The sequence below is a fragment of the Corvus hawaiiensis genome, chromosome 19 (assembly GCF_020740725.1).
Source record: "Corvus hawaiiensis isolate bCorHaw1 chromosome 19, bCorHaw1.pri.cur, whole genome shotgun sequence".
Lineage (NCBI taxonomy): Eukaryota > Metazoa > Chordata > Aves > Passeriformes > Corvidae > Corvus > Corvus hawaiiensis.
Window position 1 is genome coordinate 4,214,676 of NC_063231.1, and position 20,635 is coordinate 4,235,310.

Sequence of the window (20,635 nt, forward strand, 5' to 3'; positions counted from 1 at the left end):
TTTGTTAAGACACTGTGAAACACACTCTGCCCTTTAGTTATCCCCACTAACTGCCAGGTCAGTGTACAAGTAGTCTGCATCCAACCCCTGTCAAAACCAGGACTTGATAAGGTAATTGAGCAGCCCAAAGTAATCAGTTACTCCCTCCAACTTAGTACTGAGCACTGCATTAAGTATTAGCTAGGGTCAACCACAGAAGGGTGTAAGAAATATGAATACATTCTGTGAACAGAGTAATGGCCTCACAACAAGGTATCCCTTTTATTCTTGCATACCTGCAATTAAGATTAAGCAGAGATAAAGCTAAATTATAAATATTACTGTATGACTTTTCTTCCCCTTCTAGGAAGAAAAACCTATGCAACGTTAGTCAGAAATTTGCCTGTAGCTCATTTTGCAGACAAAGCAATTTCGTGAGAATTACCAAGAACTGATGTAGAGAAGATGGCAGGCAATTGGCTGCAAGTGTAACTATTCTAAAACCTGGGAAGATACAATTGCCTTGAAACTGTTATGTTTGTATGATGAATTCTGCAGCACTGTGTAAGACTTCAGAATCTTAAAATAAGCAATTCTGCTGGAAGTGGCAAGTCACTCATAAACCCACTCTAGACCCTTCAGATGAGCTGGTAAAACTGAAGTGTCTGTTCAGCTACCACATAACTATGACCTTTCCAGTACCCACTAAGTAATTATCCACCAATGATGTCAAAAGCCCCTCAAGTTCAGAGTGGGACAACATGGCCTTAAAAAGTAAATTAAAGCACATCCCATCCTTACAAGCCTATCCAGCTGTGGATCTCTGCTTTGTGCTACAGCACAGAAGTTTTCCTCTCTTCTGCTGATATGTAGAGATGATAGACACTAAGTCTAAACAGAAGTAAGTATATGCAGCCATTCCAGAGAAAGCTGCATCTTTTATCCATTCACGAAGAATGTTTCCTATTTTAAGGTGTAAAATATTCTGTACAATAGAAATAAAATACCAAAATTTCTGAGAATATGGAATAGGGCAGAATTAAAATAGAGGCAGAGCAGTAACTCTGGAGTAAGATAAAACAGCTGGACAAAACCACATTTGTAAGTAGCCTCTGAAGTGCTGAAATGAACTAACAAAAGTAATAATTAAAAAAGCATAGAAGAACAAGCTCCTGGCTTACCACCCTAATAAAGTAAAAATCTGTTGGTAAGAAATGGTGATTAGCAATAGCTAAAGAAAATGGAAAGATTACAAACTGCTATGGATTCTTACAAACAGAAATGCGTAATCCCCAACACAACAAACACAGGATCCTGCTGGTTTGCTGATAAAAACCAGCCTCATTAGTAACTGGCATGTTACAGTGATTTTGACTTTAGATCTTCACACTTTTCAGTAACATCAAAGGCTGCTTGTCAAGATTCTGTACTAAATTTTCCTTAAAGGTGCTTGCAGATATTTATTACCTGTCCACAAGCATAGTTAAATCCATTACAGGTCTTCCAAGAAAGTCTAGTCTGTTCACTCACTACTGGAATCAGTAGTAGATAACAATCACATTTCAGAGACCAAAATTCCCCTCAGGTATTTAAGTGGTATCATGTGAACAAATTATTTCAAATAGGAACATCAGGTACTTACAGATTAAACTAACCTGTACTGGCAGTTCTGTGGAATTTTTCTTCTCTACCAGTAAGTAGCAAATGCTGAAATTCTGCTGCTAGTTAACAGAAACACAAATTGTATTAAACCAAGGTGTTTAACCCATAGTTTAAAAAAAAAAAAAAAAAAAAAAAAAAAAGACCTGCCAAACTTCAATTACTGCAATTTGTTGCTTAAAAAAAGCATATGAAGTAAAGGCAACTATAAAACTACTTTTAATCTGCCCTTCTGATTTTTCATACATAACCCGTAAGTTTAACAAGGTCACCTGTTGCCTACTACAAACATAATGGAAATTACAATACTTACATTGCCAGGTTCCTTCATTAAAGTCTTAGTGTGTTTTCTTATTCTGGACTTTACAAGTGAAAGAGCAAAATGTATTTTTTTTCACTTAAATTTATGAGAAAGAAGCTAAAGAATTCAGTGCAAGTAACTCAAGGAAAAAAAAAGAAAATAAAAAAGCTCTGCATTACATCTTTATCTCAAAGAATTACATAATTTCCTAAAGTTGGGAGATGGTGAAATAGCTTCCTTTGCTTATATTACATTCATTTCTGGTAATTAAAATCACTGTTAGCAAAAGCCAGTTACAGATACTGGCTACTAAGCACAGCAGAAGCTGAAATTCTACAACCCATGCCCCCCTTTCTAAATATCGTACCTGGGAATATGGTAAAGATTTAGACAGAATTTAAGGAAAAAAAACCTGAGATGTCAGAAGCTTGAACGTTGTCTAAGGCATTTAGCTATCAGAGAGATACGCTTTAACTGCTAATGAGAACTTATAAGGAAGCTTTCAAGCTCTCAATGTCGTGTGCTTCTTTGCTTTTAGTTAAGATGATATTGGCATAAAAATTCTACTATTTTCTCAAAACTTTTTCACTTCTTTATATCCACAAGAAAGAAAAATCTTAAGGTAAGTAAGTTCCAGACAGTATTTATGGAGAAGTTAAATTCACTGCCATTAAAACAGCAGTGTTGCCAACTGTCCCTACTGCAAGAAAGCCCATAAGAATTTAAGAGGTTATTGTAAACTTGTTCAGAAGGTACAAGGGCCTCACTACTCGCAACAGTGTCCAGGTATAAAAATACCAAGCCTTACAATTATTCATACCAGGGACAGTCAAAACTGACTCATCAGGATGCCAGGAACAAATAGCTTGAGGATAACACCCTGGATCCTGTGGTTCAGGACAGGATATGGCTGGCTGCCAAAGCAGCAGGCTCCCGTGCTCAGCCCCCTCAGCCCCACCTTCACAGGGCTGCAGTAAAACCGCATTTCTTTTAACAGAGCCTTACTGGCAATCTGTGCTCTGACAATCAAGACTACACTAAGCTGCTGCTTACAATGTGCCAGAAATCTCTTACCAAGTGTTTTTCAGAACTTCAAAAAGAACCTTATATACGTTGCACTTCACAAACACTTTGACTCATCTTGATCCCTTAAATGGCTGTCCCAAAATTTATTTACTCTAAACTACTTCCAACCTAGCCCAGCCATTACAAACGAAACAGCACTCATTGGTAGCTGCATTCTTACAGAACCCACTCACTACCACTGTTTCCCTGGTCTGATTATTTTGATTGCAAGCATACAGATTTTTAAGAAGTTCTTTATTTACCACATCTCCACATTACTTTTCTTGTTTAACATAGCAGGTGCAAATTTACCCAATTTAGCAGAGGATCAGTAACTCCTGCTCCTTAAAAAAAAAAGTCATGTGCCTCTACTTAAGCTTAAAAAAACTGAACTGCAAAACCTAATTTTTTTAGGTATCTATGAAAGTCATGTCACTGAAATACTGTCATCTTTAGTAAAGAAACTTCACTAACAGCAAGACGTACAACTTTGTGATACACAAACTACTGCAATGAGAACTGCAATATTGGAATGTAACTAAGAACACGCTTTGTCCCTCAAAATAAAAAGGCATTTGAAATTTGCCTATTTTTTGAGTCTGTAAGAGATTCAGATACTTAAAGCAAGAAGTATAAGCCCCACCATGTATTTAGACACTCTAAGGAAACAGGAACTAAGCCAAATGCTCCTATACATTAAGCATATGAAAGAAATACTAGTTCCAGTGGTCTATCTTGAAGAGTTATTCTCATCTTCACTGTTATCAGGGGGAGCACCACAATGAGAATTAGCAAAGAAAGACCATGCTCAATAACCATTCTGAAACAGTTAACATGGACATGTCAATTTTCCAGTCAGACAGGGATTTGGGGGGGGGGGGGGGGGGGGGGGGCCAGGGGGGGGGTCTTCTACAGGAAAAATGCAAAGGGCAGAGTACAAACAAAGGGTACAACAGGAATGTGCAATCCACTCTTCTAAGTTAATTACAACTCTATCCTCAAGTTAAAATTACTTTAAATCCCATTAAGGGTCATTATTTAGCAAAATCTTGAAGAAATGAAACAGAGTCTATGCTCATAAAAAAAGCCCACCACAAACTTTAAAATTACCTCAAAAATTTAAAAAGTCAAACCAGACTGCCACATGTGTTTATTTAGTATTTCACTGCTGATATGCTGCAAGACCTCCTTGGGCAAAACCTGCTGTTCTGAAGCTGAAGTTGTCTTTAAGCAACCTCAAGCATTCAAGACCAACGGATCTGCAACAGAGTGAGCAGCTTTTTCTTCACAAAGGGTAGAAATTTTTGCTAGTCACTGTGTGAAAGAGGGAACTTAAAATAAACAAGGCAAACTCTGAATATGCAACAGAATTTCACAAGGTTTCAAAAAAATGTTTTTCAACTTTTACTATTGTTGCAATAGTCAAAATATTCTCAAATTTGGAGCATTTGAGAGATTGAGGAAAAGGTTCTCCCTGAAACTGGCAAAGTGAAAAATCTGCAGTTTTGATTTCTCACACTTCTATTCTCTGTTACCAACTTGGATCTGATCTCTATTTCTTCCCAGGGCTCTACATTAATATTTGTTGAGTTGCAGCTCACACACGCAGCAGTATTAACATCTCAACCTTCTTCAAAGAAACTGTATTCTGTAATTTGGGCTACACAATTTTGTAGCAATTAGCTTACTAGTTAAAACCTACTTTAAGCTCTTCAATAGATACATCTCCCCAGAAGAGAAAACATTAATAATTGGTATTTACATGCCACTAATTCAGAGACTACACAAAGTCAACACTACCAAGCCCGAAAACAAATACAGCACAAATGCAATGCAGGGAAAGACGGGGAGGGGCAGTGTGGCTTAAGGACTACCTGAGCAGCCTCGAAGGAAAGGTGTTCTATTAAGAGAAAAGGTACCCACACATCTTAAAAACAGGTTCCCTCCCCTTAAGACTCTTAAAAATACAGTGATAATAAAAATATAAATATTAATATAGAGCCCATCTACCAAAAGAGAATAAAAAAACCTAAATTAAAATAAATTTAGGGGCCTTCACCAAACTTGCTGCAAGTTTGGGGACATAAATATCCAACAGCCATAAAGCTGTGAAAGCCCCCAGAATGAATAAAATAAATCCCACTTGCCTCAGACTGAACAGGGCAACACTGAGACTCTGCCTCAGCCTGTCCTATGGCAGGGCTATAGGAAGAAGAAAAATTTAAGTTTTAGAAAAAACATGACCCAATTAAGTGAAAGACATGCAATCAAAATTAACAAAATTCCAGTGATCAAGCAAACAAAAGAAAATGACTGCTATAGCACCTCTTTTGTTAGGCCCAAACAGTATTTTTTGTAGTTGGTAGCTATTTCTGAATTGGACAGTTTGTTTTGCTTTGTATCTTGATCAATGGAACGTCAGTCAGTTGTCTTGGGGCATTTTTCCCATAACTTGATAGTATTTGTTGTACTAGTTCACAAAAAGTTGAGTTAAAGATTCCATCAGCCACTGAAAATGTTCACCCTTGTCTTAGTGTTTATGTAGAAACTAGACCAGTACAATTATTAAGACATTTACTACGTGTCATCAGTTACCATTTTGAACTGTGGCCCCAGCTCATGGACTGGTATATCAAGAGTCTTAATTTAACTGAAGATCATAATGCCCTTCTTGCTGTTCATAAAACTGAAGTAATCTTGGTATTTTATTTTTTTATCTTGTATGCAGAATTCTTTGATTCCTATAAAATAACTGCAGGTTGTCTATCCCATTCAATTTTATCCATGTTTTAACAGAGTAAGTTATCCAGTTCTGTGTAAGGATTGCTCAGGCGCTCCACGGACTAAAACACTGGCAAGAAATCACAGAAGGCAGATGCAGCTGATATGTGTTTCTAGAAGCTTGTTTATATTCTCCCATGCATGCACAGAGCGAGGAATTGTTATCCACGGTTATTAGATATACAGCCCAGCCTCAAATTTATTATCAGCACCTAAAATCTCATCTCTGGAAGAAAAAAAAAGTAATCCAAAAGTTTCAGAAGAAATTTTCAGTCCACATATGCCCGCTAAGTAGTATTTTATTTAAAGCAACTTTGCCAAAGGCAGAAAGCTCTAATGGCAGTATGAAAGAGTCATATAAAGACTTCTAAAAACTAACCCAGGATTTTTCAAGGTTCTTTCATGCCAGTCTCATCCATTTTGCCCTAAAAATCAGCCGCTTGTTATGATATTGTGAGACCATGCATAAAGTAATTTTGAACCTTCTACACAAATCCTAGATGCTACAAATTCTGGCTTTTTTTTTTTTAAACATATTTTCCCACCTGAAATTGTCTGAAATTTTCTTGTAGCTTAATCTTTCATATTCAATATTTACATTGCAAATTTCAAGACTGGTCAAAATGCACTTGCAAGTGCTAGTTTTACTGCAAGATCTGCCATGTCAAATTTAGGCAACAACTGAAAAACAAAGCTTCTGCCTATGTAATCACATCACTAGAGTCCTGCAACAGCTATAATAGATATGCTTTTCTGTAATCATAAAGGTTTCTGCTATCTCTTTCAAGGGAGAGATTAACTAAAGCAAAACCCTGTTTTCATGGCTGCATTACATTGGGGATTTTGCTGGCACAGCTATGTTGATTACACTTGGTACTGTAAACCAAGTATTTATACAAGCAACTACTACATTCAAAGTAGTTTTACTGGTTTTGGGTAAATGCACCATAAATCCAACTCTCTGAACATTAAGAAGCAGTATCCAAAAGAAATGAAGGCAGGGACCAACAGACAACACAGGCACTGAAACACCTGCCTGTTTACAGAAGAATCACACAAGAGACAAGAGTAACTGAAGACTAAAGGCAGCCACATCACAGCTCTTACTGCACAGGAATGACAGGAGCAGGAAATAAGTATCCACATGAAAATCACAGAAAAATTTTTCACCTGCTTGTATGCAAGTATCAATGAAATATATGTGGCAGTACTTACTCGAGGGATTTTCATAACATTACTACTAAGGAAAGACCAATCTCAAAATGCATTCAGGCTTGAAGTCTATGCAGTGTTAGCTACAAAATAGTACCATTATCAGAACAAGACATTCACTGTTTAAAAAAGTGAAACTTAATTAATACAACTTGCAGAATAGGCTGAGTTAACAGTACATGCAATACGGTTTTATCCCAGGAGAAGTAGGGGTATGAAAACAACATATGGAAAGTTACAGAAAGACACCAAAAGGAGAAGGAATTCACTTGACTGGGGCAGGAGGGCAAAGCATCCTTTGAGCAGCAATATGATCTTCAGAAAAAGCAAGAAGTTCTGTAGTTTTACAAACGGTACTTAAGATCACTTTATAATGTATGAATTTTATGTGTAGTATTACAGAAAGGACAAAGATAAGACATTGTAAAAATCTCTCCAGTATTTTGTAATTATCCTTATTAGGTAAACAGAAGAAAACCAGAGTATAAAAGCATTGCCTCAGCAAAACAAGTTTTATCTGTTAGACTTACGTCTAAAGCAAGATGAAGAGCTAACAAAACAATTGACATCAAGGCCCACTCAGCACATTTGCAAGCCAAATACTGCACATCTGACAGGTGATCAGTAGATTTCAGTGATCAGGGAGAACTGCTTCTCAACAGAGGCTTGGAGTTATGGTCTTAAAACTGCTAAACACTTCAGAAAAAAGTGCCTGGCAATTCTTAATGGTTAAGCTAAGGCCATTCAGCTGTAACTAGATGTAAACTGGATGCTCTAGTGATTTTGAAACATTCCATGACCCCAGGTCAGAAGCTGAGACAATGTAGTATTTTAGCTGTACTGTGCTTTTGCACTTTTAAGAGACAGCACAGAATAAAGCCTCATGAACTACTTTAGTGCAGCTAAAAAACCCCAAGACTTCTGAGAAACAGAGCCATAATGCTCAGTATTATAATTAAGTGAAAAACTTCCACCATCTACAAAAACATCTATGAACATAATGACACAAAAATGCTGATGATCTTTCTACTCTACCCTAAAGAAGAGATATCCCCATTAATTAAATTGCCGATAAGGCTTGAGGCTGGAACATGTATTTAAAGTTGACCTGCAAATGAAAAAATTCACCACTTTTTTTTTTCCCCTTAAGAAGAGGCCAGAGAAGCTCTCACTTCCCTCCCCTCCAAAAAGTCTCCCTCTACATTCTCATCAGAGGTATAACACAGGAACACACGGTGTCAGACATTAAGAGAATTACAACCTTAACAGCAATTTATCACTCTACTCTTACAAACAGAGAAAGGACTAATTCATAGAGGGAAGACCTCTCTTTGATAAAACAGTTTCCAGAAACTTTCATTGAATGGCTCAAGAAATCTCAGACAACATCTAATCATAGCACACAACAGATGGTTACAAATGGTTCACCTTTTAGAGACTGTCAAAACATGAAATTCTGAACATTTAAAGTAAAAACACAGCATATAACATATTACTCTTGCTGGCTTTGCCTCTTCTGTGCATTAAGAGAGTTAGGCTACTATTTCTCTTTTGCAGGTCAACTTCAATACATCAACTGGAAGTCACTCACCCATGTGCTATGCACCTAAGCTTCTAGAAATCTTCACCTAAAAAGCTCCTAAAATTAATCTCCATTTGCACAATAAAAAGGGTCAGTTGCAGAGTAAACTAATGGGACACACCTGGCACTAGGCTGTATCTTAGAGCACTTTCACATCCTACAAGCAAGTGCCAGGACTAGAAATCATTTAAAATTTATTGAGGACAAGAAAGCACAAATAAAGAAACATATGCATTAAGAGAAGTTACAACCAGGAGTCAGGATGTGCCTCCTGCAGCCTCAGTTTTGAGGAGTCAGTTAATAAGTGTACAGGTCTTTGTCTACTCAGATGTACAGCTAAGGAGTGACTTTTTAGAACAAGGAATTCAGACTTTATCAAAACAGCACCAATAATTGTGTTCATTACATCAATGGCTACCATGGCATGCATCTGTACAAACCTTTCAGGCAGTTGTCCACAGCTGGTCACGAATAAAAAGGCATATAAATTTTTCTCCTCTTTTATTACAATGAAGTTTATAACAGTACAGAAAAGTCACATGACCTTAGTGGGTCAGTTTACTTAAACCCTGGAACAGGAGGAACTCTGAATACATTAAATATTGTTACAAGTTCAGACTTTAATGTACAAGTAGTTGGGAACAGTTACAGCCCTCACCAAACTATGTTGGGGACATGAAGTCCAACAGCACTTGAAGTGCTGTGAAGGCATCATTTCACAAATAGCAACATAACATTACAGAACTTGCCTTTAAGGTGGTATGTTCATGTAATTCCAGCGCCTTCACAATTTAACGAACCATATTTACTATACTTCACTTCTAAAAACCTAGATGAAACATGAAAAAGAAGCCATACAGTATAAATTGCAACATCAGGAAAAGTTCCTGTTATTATTCCAAATAATTTTTCCCATGTAAAATAAGAATGTCCAATAGCTCCTTGCATGTGGGAAGATACTTATTTTTTTAAAGTCACAATGAAGCCTTAACTGATGGAAGCTCAGCTATATTAACAGCACAAGATGAGAAAAGGTTTAATCTCCAAACCTATTAGAGCGTGAGTAGGAGCATCAGTAGCGGCCACCTTGCGACATTACAGGCGGTCTCATTCCCATCGGAGGACGAGGAGGTCCACTCTGGTACGGGGGCACCATCGGAGGTCCCTGACCATATGGAGGCATTGCTCCAGGAAGATACCCTGGCATGCCTTGGTGATGAGCACCATACTGACCTATAAACAGAACAGTTAAGATGCAAAGAATAATTTTTTTTTTTTTTTTTAAATAGTGAAAGTGCATTTTGTGAAAAGCTTCACCCCTCCCTGCCAGCATAGGCAACTTCACAAATCTTTTCAAAAACAGAATGCTGGGAAACTTATGATTACCATGAGGTGGCATGGGAGGTCTCATTCCTTGTTGTTGTGGAGGAATTCCTGGCTGTGGTGGCAGCATACCTCCAATTGGTCCAACTGGTGGATTACCCAGGGAAGCCTGTCCTGGTCGAGGAAGATTGCGCTGGTATTTAGGCAACTGTGCCCTTCTCTCTTCCTAAAATCAGAAGAGACAACCACAACGCATTGTGTTAAAACCCACCAAAAGCAAAGTAAATAAGGTGCAACAAAGTAGATTTGAGGTACTATTTGAGTAACTATTTTAACTACCTTACTAATTCAAAGGCTGCTAGTAACATTACACAGTAGCACTTGGATTTTCCCCCCTTTCTGCAGACTTTCTGCCTTAATACAGGCCCATCAAGCATTCCGCATGGAACTCAAATTCTCCCCTCCTCCCAGCTGAATAAAGCCCTTTTCTCTTAAAAAGCTCTGACAAAACTGAACACAAATCTAAATATCTCTGAACTGTAATTAAGGTTCATTTTGTTTTATCCATAAACTCCATATTTCTAACTGCTGTAAGAACATCAAAACGACTTCAAACTCTTCAGTCTTTTGTTCTACACTCATTACCCAGACCTAGTTAACTTCAAGTTTAAGTCACATGAAGTAAAAATCCAAATTGTATTTCGGGTTGAGAGATTTCCCACCACCACCACCAAAACTAAGGCTTAGACTGGAGCAAGATAACTGCAATATGCTAGTCATCACTTCACAATCAAAGAAGTTCTCTCAGTTATGTTAGTTCTGCACAGTTTGCACTCACACCATTATTAAAATATACACAATGTAGAGCACAGATGAAATTCCATCTAATCTGCCATATCAGCACAAATCACATTTTTCAGTAAGACAATGAAAACGTTTTAACTTACCAGTGATATATCCTCATCTGGATGGATCAACTTACTGGTTGCACTGGTTGTTGTGAGGGTAGCAGGCTTACTTGTGATAGATGTAGCTGGTTTAGCTGCAGTACTGTTTGTCGTGCTAGTGGTTGAGGCTGTAGACTGTGTATAAGCAGGGAATGTTGGTTTGGGGGGTTCCGTTGTTGTTGCAGGTGTAGAACTCAAAGGTTTGAAATCAGTACCAACCGGCCCTGGCACAGCTGCTGCAGCCTGTGAAACACAGAGGCAGGTCAATATTTCTCAAAGCATCAGAAAGCTTAAATGATGTCTGTTAGACCTCTGAAACCTTCCAGTGAGATACATAACTATAACAAGCTTGACAAAAGTAAAGTTCAGCCTTATTGCATACTAGAGCAACTGAAAACAAGGCAAAATAAACCCCAGTATATACACATACACACACACACAGAGGAAAATCTAAAATTTGCAGGTCAAAAGCCACCACAACAAAGGGACAGCAAAGAAAAAACCACCCCACTATTTTATCTCAAATACTGAATTTGGCAAATGTGTAAATCTTTCCTGAACCACTGTTTTTTAGGAGCCTCTAAGTACAAATTTATTATTCTTTCACTAGATTAACATACTTTAGCAGCCCTTAGATTAGAGTACAGCTCAAAGTGCTAGTACACATTAAAACTAGGTATTTAAGAAATATTTAAATCAAGTATTTAAGAAAGCTCTATTGGGTCAGGGCTTTAAGCGTTCTCTCTATGAACATATTGCAGTATTTTCACAAAGTACTATGTCTATCCACTATGTCTAATCTTATTTGTGAATGAAGAATCAATGGAACTACAGATTCCAACATTTCATCTCTCCTATTCTACAAAGCTGTCTCTAAAGACACAGCAATCTCCAAAGCAAACCTTAGTTATGAGAGAATGCTTTTGTTTCTAGTCACTGCATATTTGCAGTTATCTGAACTTCCCCATCAAAACAAAAAATGTTAACATTTTGCACATAATGCAAATTAAAAATTCCCTACATTATGATGTGCCATATTAAACAACAGAAACTAGAAAGCCTTCACCATGCATCAAGCTAGCCACTGCCCACTAAAATGCATTTAACTGCTTTCATGCTCTTTTAACCCTTTAGAACCATGATATAACATTTCATTCTTTCACACTAAGAAAAATTGGGCACTTCGACATGCTTGTTTCTGGTAAGATGCAACTCATAATCAAGGACTCTGCAGTTTTACCAGCTAAACATAATCAGGAATATAACAGAAATTATCTGAAGATGTTTAGTCAATTTTAGATTTTACAGAACGGTCCAAAGGGTTAAGTTGAAAAGCAATTTGTTTTAAACTGTGACCTCCTGCGTACTTGTGCTGTGCTAGGAAACAGAGCGTTAGAAGATGCTGACAGACTTTCTGAATTGGAGGAAGCTGCACTTGAGCTTGTGACAGGTGTCCCCATCTGTAGCATAAAAGAAAGGAAACAGTGAAAAGTCTCCAAACAAATGGGTGGAAAGTATCCAGATGAAAGGATTTCTTATACTAAGCCCTTTCTTATGAAAGGACTGTATTTTTGTAAACATGTATCTTCCCAGCAGAAGCGCAAAACACAAATAGTACACTACAAAGGCTTCTGCAACATACTTGAAAGCAAGTAAAAACTCCAGGACCTACACACAAGTGCATTCAAAGGGAAGAGGTCACAAGCCACTATCAATTCCCCACTCCCCTCCCCAAAACATTGAAAAGAACTTTTCACTACACTGACTTACTCCTAAACTTTTTGAAGTAAAAAACCCTAGCTCAGGCAATGTTCAACCAGTTTAACAAGACTACAGAACAAATTCATCCATTTACCAGTAGAGAGCCCATTATGAGAACAGCTGAGAACAAGTCACATCAAGATTTTTAATTTCGAAATTTTAGATAGAGTTCTATGGAATCAGATTCCTGTAGCTAACACATCTCTTTACCCACCCAAAGTTCCCTTATAAACAACAAACTAAAGGCATTAAAGAGTGTTTTGCCTACTCCTTTCTTCCCCAGTCCTTACAGAACTTCTGTCTGGTTCCACAGCTGTTTTAATACAAACAAAAGAATCTTTTAAAATTCATTAGAGCACTACACTGAATTAAACATCAACCCAAGCAAAAATCTTAACTGGTCATTTCTTGGGCCTCCTCAATAATAAATAGGCACTATTGACAAAGTGACAATTTGAAGAATATAATGAGAGATTCCAGGCTCTGGGATGCCTTACCTGCCCCGCGCTTGGGAAGAGTGGTTTAGTAACTGGAGGTTGTGGGGTCGGTGCTGTTGCAGCAGGAGCTGGAGGCCGGTTCAGAATGCCCGGAGCTGTAACAGGCTGTGCTTGTGTCATTGGAGGCATGCCAGGCCGAGGCCCAACAGGTGGGGGCATCCCTACAAACCACAAACAATGGGCAACGGATCAGGCTCCAGGAAGCACAAATACTCCTTACAACAATCCTGTTCCCGGTGTTCCTTAGAAAAAAGTTTCCCACCAGGAAGATGCATTTTTAAGGCAACAGTAAAATAAAACATGACAAAGGGTAATACCAGCAGTCACCAGTCAATGTCCATGCACAGGCAGTAACCTCAAACACTTCAGAGCAATGCTGGATTGTTTTCTACTAAATCTTCAATAATGAAGTTTATGCTTTCAATAAACCACTACAATTAATGTAGTAACTGTTACTGACACACTGCGGTAACTGTTTCTGACACACCACAACTACACTGCCAAGAGCATGGATGACACAGTTACAAAATCAAAGAGACTCTGAACCGTTTCTGAACAGTACCAGAACTGCGACCAAAACACTGCCAGCTTTGCTGGGGTCACCAGTGAAGTGGATTGGGACATTGTGTATTGTCACCACAACACGTGCACTTTGTGTGCATGGAGCTCTAGGAGAGGGTCAGGTGGGAAGTTAACAGCTCCCATGGGTTCCATCAAGCAAACCAGCAAATCTCAGTTCATTACCACACAGCTGCTCGTCAGGTGGAACACCCAGGGAACTTAGGGCTGCTTAAGAGCTGCACAAGCTCAAGAAACGTCTCCTCGAGCTATGGTAAGAGACCAAAATTTCAGTTAAGTTTGTTCACACTGCAGGCTCATTAGTTGGGTAAACGACCAACATTATTGCCCACTTTCCGCATTTTCAATCATTACTATTTTCCAGCTGCAGCCACAGACATTAAAAAAAGGGATGAAGAGAGACTAAGCAACACAACAATGTGAGAAAGTGCAATAAAACCAAAAAACTATATTCTATTTTTTTTTAACAATGGTATAAATTATTTATAATCAGAAGCCCCAAATCAACCAGTCCGCACAAGAGTGGCTTCTGTGGCAATCCAACCACATCAAGGTGGCAGGTGGTGGCATAAGTCTCTATGTTCTTTATATAAAGCCTAAATCTTAAGTGGAAATAAATAAATATAATTTAACTCTCACCATAGTATGAGTTCGACAACCCTGACCTACCTGGTGGCATACCAGGCATAAGAGGTGGGATTCCTGGCCCAGGAGGCATCATTCCACCCATCGGCATCATCCTATTAAACAGAAAATGAGCACTGGTATGAGCACTCAAGATAAACTGTTAAGACAACTGGCACATGCCTGTATTAGATAAAAAATAGTGGTAAATAATTTCAAGAAGCTCTCAACAGAGGCAATTCCAAACCAATTGACTCCACAAGAATAAAACCAAAACATAACCCAACACCCAAAACCCCAAACACTTTTTATTTGAACTTTAATTTCTCAAGATCTCACTTCCTCTATGATGAGATTTCCAGAACTGGTGTCTCTCAAAATCTCTCTCAAGACTACTAGCTGCAACAGTGTGTTCCAAGAATCTGATCTCAGTACACTCATGACATCTGAACATAGGAAAACCAGCTAGATCCAGTCACGCTACAATTGCTGCTCATCTGTTATTACTCCTTTCTGACAGTAAGACTGACTGGCAGAAAACCCAAAGCTGTAGAACTATCCAAAAAATATTGACAAAAGCAGAGATCATAGGGCAAGAACGCTTCTGGAGTTTCAATTACAGTAAACACTCCATATACTAATGATAAAGTGGGATTTTGATTTTTTAATATGAGAAGTCCACATTGCAACATACTTTTTCTCCATACTAAGAACAGGTTTGGTTTCTCTTCCTAGATGAATATGTATGAGCCCTTTACAGGGAACAAACAAGTGTAGCTTAAGTTTGCTTAATTTTTTGCAACCATTCAAAAACTGATTAGGGAAACAAAATACAGGAATGCTTACTACTTTAGTGAGCAAAGTAAGCTGATCTGCAGCACTCACATACAAACCAAAACCCCACTAAGAAGCAGTTTCTGTTTGTATGATGGAATCAAGACACCTTCACTACTGCTGTTTTCAGATCAAATCACATGAAAAGGTGAGCACTCATTCTGGAAAGTCTGATTTCTGCTCTCACCTCATCTATCACTGCTACACAGGGAACAACCACTGCAGAAGCAGCAATGACTGGGAACACAGACCCATCACCCCTTTTTTGATTGGAAAAGACAAAGTCAGTCTTGCCACCCAGCAGACATCAAAACAAGTGCTGGATGCTCACTGCTTGCTGCCCCAGAAGAATGACTGCCTGAGAAACTGCAGACAGTGCTAGAACTAGTGTCACACTAAAACCAAAGTTGCTTCCTGTCTCCTACTTCTTTGGTAATTTTTAAACAAAAGTTAATCAGGTTAAGTAAGCAAAATTTTAGATTAAAATAGACAAAAAGCATAATGCAACACCACCCTCTCCTCCTAAGTGGAATTGCAGTGAAGTTTTGGCAAATTCATCTGTGTTTTTACAGGTGACATAACATTCACCTGAAGTTAACAAGGAATTTAATGAGGACTAAGTGCCAGACAACCTGATTAAATTCTGTTGAGTTTCCACCCAGAAAAGCTAAAGTCCTGATGAGCATCCACACCATGTTCAGCTACAATATAATTTTTAAATTCAAGGATTGTTAACTCAATATTCATGTCTCAGAAAAGAACTTTTCACCCCAGTGAACTCTAAAGTTTAGACTAAACTGAGTTCCTGCAGTATGTCCTGCACTGTAAAGGATGAAGTACATGGAGCTGTTCAAGCTCTGGTTCAAGAGAGGCTTTAAGTCTCTAAGGGCCTATTCGGTTAATATTTTGTAAAATGCATTTCACATACAGTTTTGTAATATTCATTTAGATAAAAGCATAAAAACTTCACATATAATACAGTATCAAAACCTTGCTAGACACCTTCCCCAAATTCTTAGGCAATATTCAAAGGTTTTCAGTAAAACAATTTCCAGCTTATCAAAAACATGACATAAAATGGCATAATGAATGTACCTAGAATTACATTAATGAGATGCTTACATGTTTCCACCACAAAATGACTGCATGTATTTTCTCTGCTGATGTAATCTGTGAAAATTTATGACAAAATCAAAAATCTAACTGTGAATTTCCAAATACATTGTGATAGGGTATGGTGTCAACCCCAAACAAGAACAAAAACCAATATCTCTTGCCCAAAATACAAGAAAAATAGAAACTATTCAGTACTTTTTTTCCTGTTAGGTTGATGACTGACAACCAGATGCACAACATATGTGCACTATACAAGGGAACAGTGGCTCACAGAAGGCTCTAAACCAACACAACAAAATTTTATATTAATGTACTACTACTTAATAATTATTAAGTCAGGAGAAAGGCAACATACTTTATACATAAACTCAGTTTGGCCATATTTTACATGTTGGTTTACAGCCATCCAGTTCTTTGGTTAGTCTTAACATTTAGGTTACAGAGTTCACCATTCCCTATGTACATTTTTTTAATTAGCTTTACTTTTTTTGTGACAGTTTAAAATGCACAGTATGAACACATAATATTAAATCTTTTTTGCTACTCACCCAGGTGGCATTCCAGGCATAACTGGAGGCATTCCAGGCATCATAGGTGGAACACCTGCCATTAATGGTGGTATACCTTAAAAGAAAAATATATTTTCAACAACTCTGATAACATACAGTTGCTACCAATTGTCATCTAATAAGTTTACACAGGATAAATGCTTTACAGGAAGATCTAAAAGATTGGGTTTTGAAACAAAATTGCTTACAAACAATGCAATATAAATACTATCTGCAAATCTGACCTTGATTGCTTGTTCTCAGCCCTGCAAGATCGTGAATCTTCTTAGTGGTCTCCAAAGAAGACATCTTATTACAAGAAGAGATCATTTTTCACTCACTGATCAAAATTCTTTCCTCACTGTATCTATGGCCTGTGTATGAATGGCCTGTTCTGTGCTAGCAATCTCTAGATACACAGCAGCCTTTCTGCCCTGTTTCCAAAATCCTGTTATAAATACCACAAACACACACCACTGGTAGCCTTCTGTTTGAACCACTTATTTGTCTTAACTACCACATGTCTTCAATCTACATGCCAGCATTAGGTATCTAAATCTAGTCCACGAAGGACGATGTGCTCATGCACAGAACAGGGGGAGGAAAATGAAGAAACTGCTTATCTGCACCTCCCAAAACTATTCTGTGACCCCAATGTTAAAAAGGCAGATTATTACTCAGTATACAGCAGCATTTCATGTTTCTACTGAGGTTTTCAGTAACTACCTAACACACCCTCTCACCTGGAGGCATTCCTGGTGCACCTGGCACAGGAGGCAAACCTGGCTGTGCCATTGGGGGAATGTACCCCTGCTGTGGCTGAACTTGCTGGGGTTGAAATGAAGTTGAAGCTGCAGATTCATCATCTTCATACTCATCAGAATCATCCTGTTGTTTCTTTTTCTGGCTCTCTGCAGACAGTACAACACATATAAACACAAATTATATTCTGTGAAATTAACTTTACCTGGCATATTCTAGGTGGAACAGCAATAGCAAAATTCAAACCTTATCAGTGCTCACAAAGTCACAGAAATACAAAGAAAGAATGCTGTGTGAGCCTACCTATAGCCACAAATAAAGGGACAGAACATGACTCACACTGCCATGACCCTGAACACACAGGGGGATCTGCCCTCATGTCAATGTCATGCTGTCCAGCATAAACCAAAGCAGTTCAACCAAAGGTATACTTAAACAGCAACAAAACCGAAGCATTTGGGAATCATCAGGATAGTTTTACCTCTGGCCTTTCCTCCTCTTACCCTCACAAATAAATCACCATGCCCATATTCATTAGGTAATTGTTATAGCTGCTCTGGCCCACAGCTACTTCCGCATAGAAAAGGAAAAATCCCTCCCAGCCTCCCACGTACCTGGAGCTGCCATCAGAGAATGCATTAAATCCCACCCTCACTGAATGCCACAGCTGAGTAAGGAGCTGACGAGGGAAATAAAAAACAACCAGCCACATTACACCGTACCCTGAGTTTTTTGTTCAAGTAACCTCCTCCGTTCCTCCATATCTTTTTCTGGAATGCCTTCCATCCCATAAATTTCCAGTTCAATGTCTGTTCTTCCAGGAATAGCATTTGGAACAGCATCTATTGTCTCTTTATGTACCTAAAGAAAAAAAAAAAACAAACAAATCCTGCTGACCACAATTCAGGCCAAATTCTCAGTGTTCTTCAGGAAGTTTCAAAACAGAAAAGGAACATCCTTCATAGGAATAATCTCTCTGGCCACGCATTTTCTTGATCTGTGCTTCCTAATCTCTGGTAGCTACTATTACCCCTAAAACCAGCTTCCATAAACCAAGACAGCACAATTCCTTCGCTCCTATAAAACTCCCGGCAAAGATCTCTGCTGCACAGTGGCCATCTGACTGCTGACACAGCAGGACTCCTGTGCTGCGAACAGGCCATTGCTGTCTTTTTCTCACCAGTTTTAAAGACTCTGGAAGCTCCCAGCCCCCACCTTCACATGGTCCCTATTCATTTAAATTTTACATACTGTAAAGAAAAGTTCATGTAAATCTAAAACTCCTTACCTGCATGCAGTGTATAGCTAAACCAGGTCCTGTATACAGTTTCTTATGACATATATGGCATTTAAAGTGCTTTGCTTTTTGATGCTGTATAAGGATCTTTTCATCATCGAAATCCCTATTACAATACCTATTGAAGACTGTTAAGGAAACATTTAATCCTAGAAGTGACTTTCTAGATAGAACTAAGATAATTAGCACCAGTGTGATTTTTCCTGAAGCAAAAGAAAGGCACATGAAGCATCTCTGAGCATTCAAAGTGTGATAAATATTTCATGCATGTCTGAAACCAAACACCCTCCCACAGTCCAGCACATCCCTCTTTACACAGGTACAAAACTGGGAAGGTGTCTGCATGCAATCAGAATCATCATTTGATTCCATATTGTTTGACTTTGGTTTTCAAGTCCTACCTATTTTTCTCTTCAAGGGTGTGAACGCTCCTAAAGCATTAGAGGAGAAACAGACTTCAAATCAGCAAAAGGGAAATTACGCAAATTACTCAGAAGTGCCTCTTTAATCAATTACCAGAAACTACCAATCATAAAAGAGAACAAAGGTTTTAGTTTAAAATTCCCTTCCTCTTTCAGTTATCCAGCTATCAATTTTTCTGACATGGCATAATTTGCTGCAGTCAATGAAGAATTCTCTGCTTTTAAAAAGATATATTTTAAGTGAAGAACTGTTTGGCCATCTAGACAACAGAAAAGGCAAACTGCATTTCCTTTCTGTGGTTCACACATTTTCCTAGGTGAGACAAATACATATTTGCCTTTTATTACTGACACAATGTTAACAGTGCTAGCACAATGTATCCCTTGCTTTCACCGAAACGTGAAATATTAACATCTAAAACAAGCACAGATGCCTTTCAAGACAAAATGCTAAAATACCTCGGAGCGCCTTCTAAATTTCTTTCTTAAACAATTCTAGAGGACAGAAACATTAGAGAGAGATAAAAGGTAAATTTGTAATCACTCCACAATAGTGAGCACCTTCTGAAGGAGCGATCAAATGAAAATCCATCAGTATTTCTGGATCCTGAAAAATTAAACCGGATTATGATGCAGCAATTACAAACTAAAAGCTTCCCCCGTCACAAAGAAAAAAAAAAAAATTCAAATTCTATTTTAACCACATCCATCCCCCCTCCGTGAATAAATGTATTTATTAGTAGCAGGATTTTCTCCCTTTAACATCCTCCCTCACGGGGGATAAAGATCATTCTCCATTTCCCACTGTCCCAGCTTTAGGAATCGGGCGGGAGGCCGCGGCCCCGGCGAGGAAGACGGGAGCGGGCCTGAGGCCGCGCGGGGGGTGGGGAGCACAGGAAGGGCACGGACCGGGCCCCATCCCGAGGAGTACAGGGACGGAACAGGGCCAAGCACCGAGACAAACCGTAACGGGCGGGGGAAGAACGGTTGAGCCCCATCTCAGGACGAGACAGAACGGGACCACGCAGGGACCGAGCCCCAATCGCGCCAGGCCGCTGCCCTTTCCCCCCCCCCCCCCCCCAGCTCTCCGCACCCGCCGCGTCCAACACAGAAGGATACCAGCACCAAGGCTTCAGCTGCTTCTTCTTCTTACGGCCCATAGCAGCGTCGCCCCGACCTACAAAGCAGGAGAACCGAGCACTCCCTCAGAGCTGGAGAGCCCACGCGGCCACCCAGCGCCGAGTGAGAGGCACAAAATGGCGGCTGCGCTCCCTCAGGCGCCGCTGCCGCCTCCGAACTCCCAGAGTACACCGCGCCAGCAGGGTTGGGGGCGCTCACGTGACGCG

General features: G+C 39.0%; 1 protein-coding gene across 8 annotated transcripts; it reads right to left on the reverse strand.

Moving 5' to 3' along the window:
- Nucleotides 1-9,063: 9,063 nt before the first annotated feature.
- Nucleotides 9,064-20,591, reverse strand: ZNF207 (zinc finger protein 207). 8 transcript variants are annotated; one of them, XM_048323656.1, is made up of 13 exons: nt 20,409-20,591; nt 18,859-18,985; nt 18,293-18,431; nt 17,552-17,719; nt 16,809-16,884; nt 16,267-16,314; nt 14,326-14,426; nt 13,108-13,268; nt 12,217-12,309; nt 10,850-11,092; nt 9,966-10,128; nt 9,629-9,812; nt 9,064-9,408 (listed from the first exon to the last, which is right to left on the reverse strand). In XM_048323656.1, exons 1-12 carry the CDS (start codon nt 20,447-20,449, stop codon nt 9,652-9,654), a joined length of 1,521 nt encoding a protein of 506 aa, XP_048179613.1. In that variant the 5' UTR covers nt 20,450-20,591; the 3' UTR covers nt 9,064-9,408; nt 9,629-9,651. The 8 variants fall into 8 exon arrangements, with proteins under 8 accessions (XP_048179613.1, XP_048179614.1, XP_048179612.1 ...); XM_048323657.1 differs by having other exon boundaries at nt 9,064-9,812; nt 14,356-14,426; XM_048323655.1 differs by having other exon boundaries at nt 9,064-9,812.
- Nucleotides 20,592-20,635: the final 44 nt, after the last annotated feature.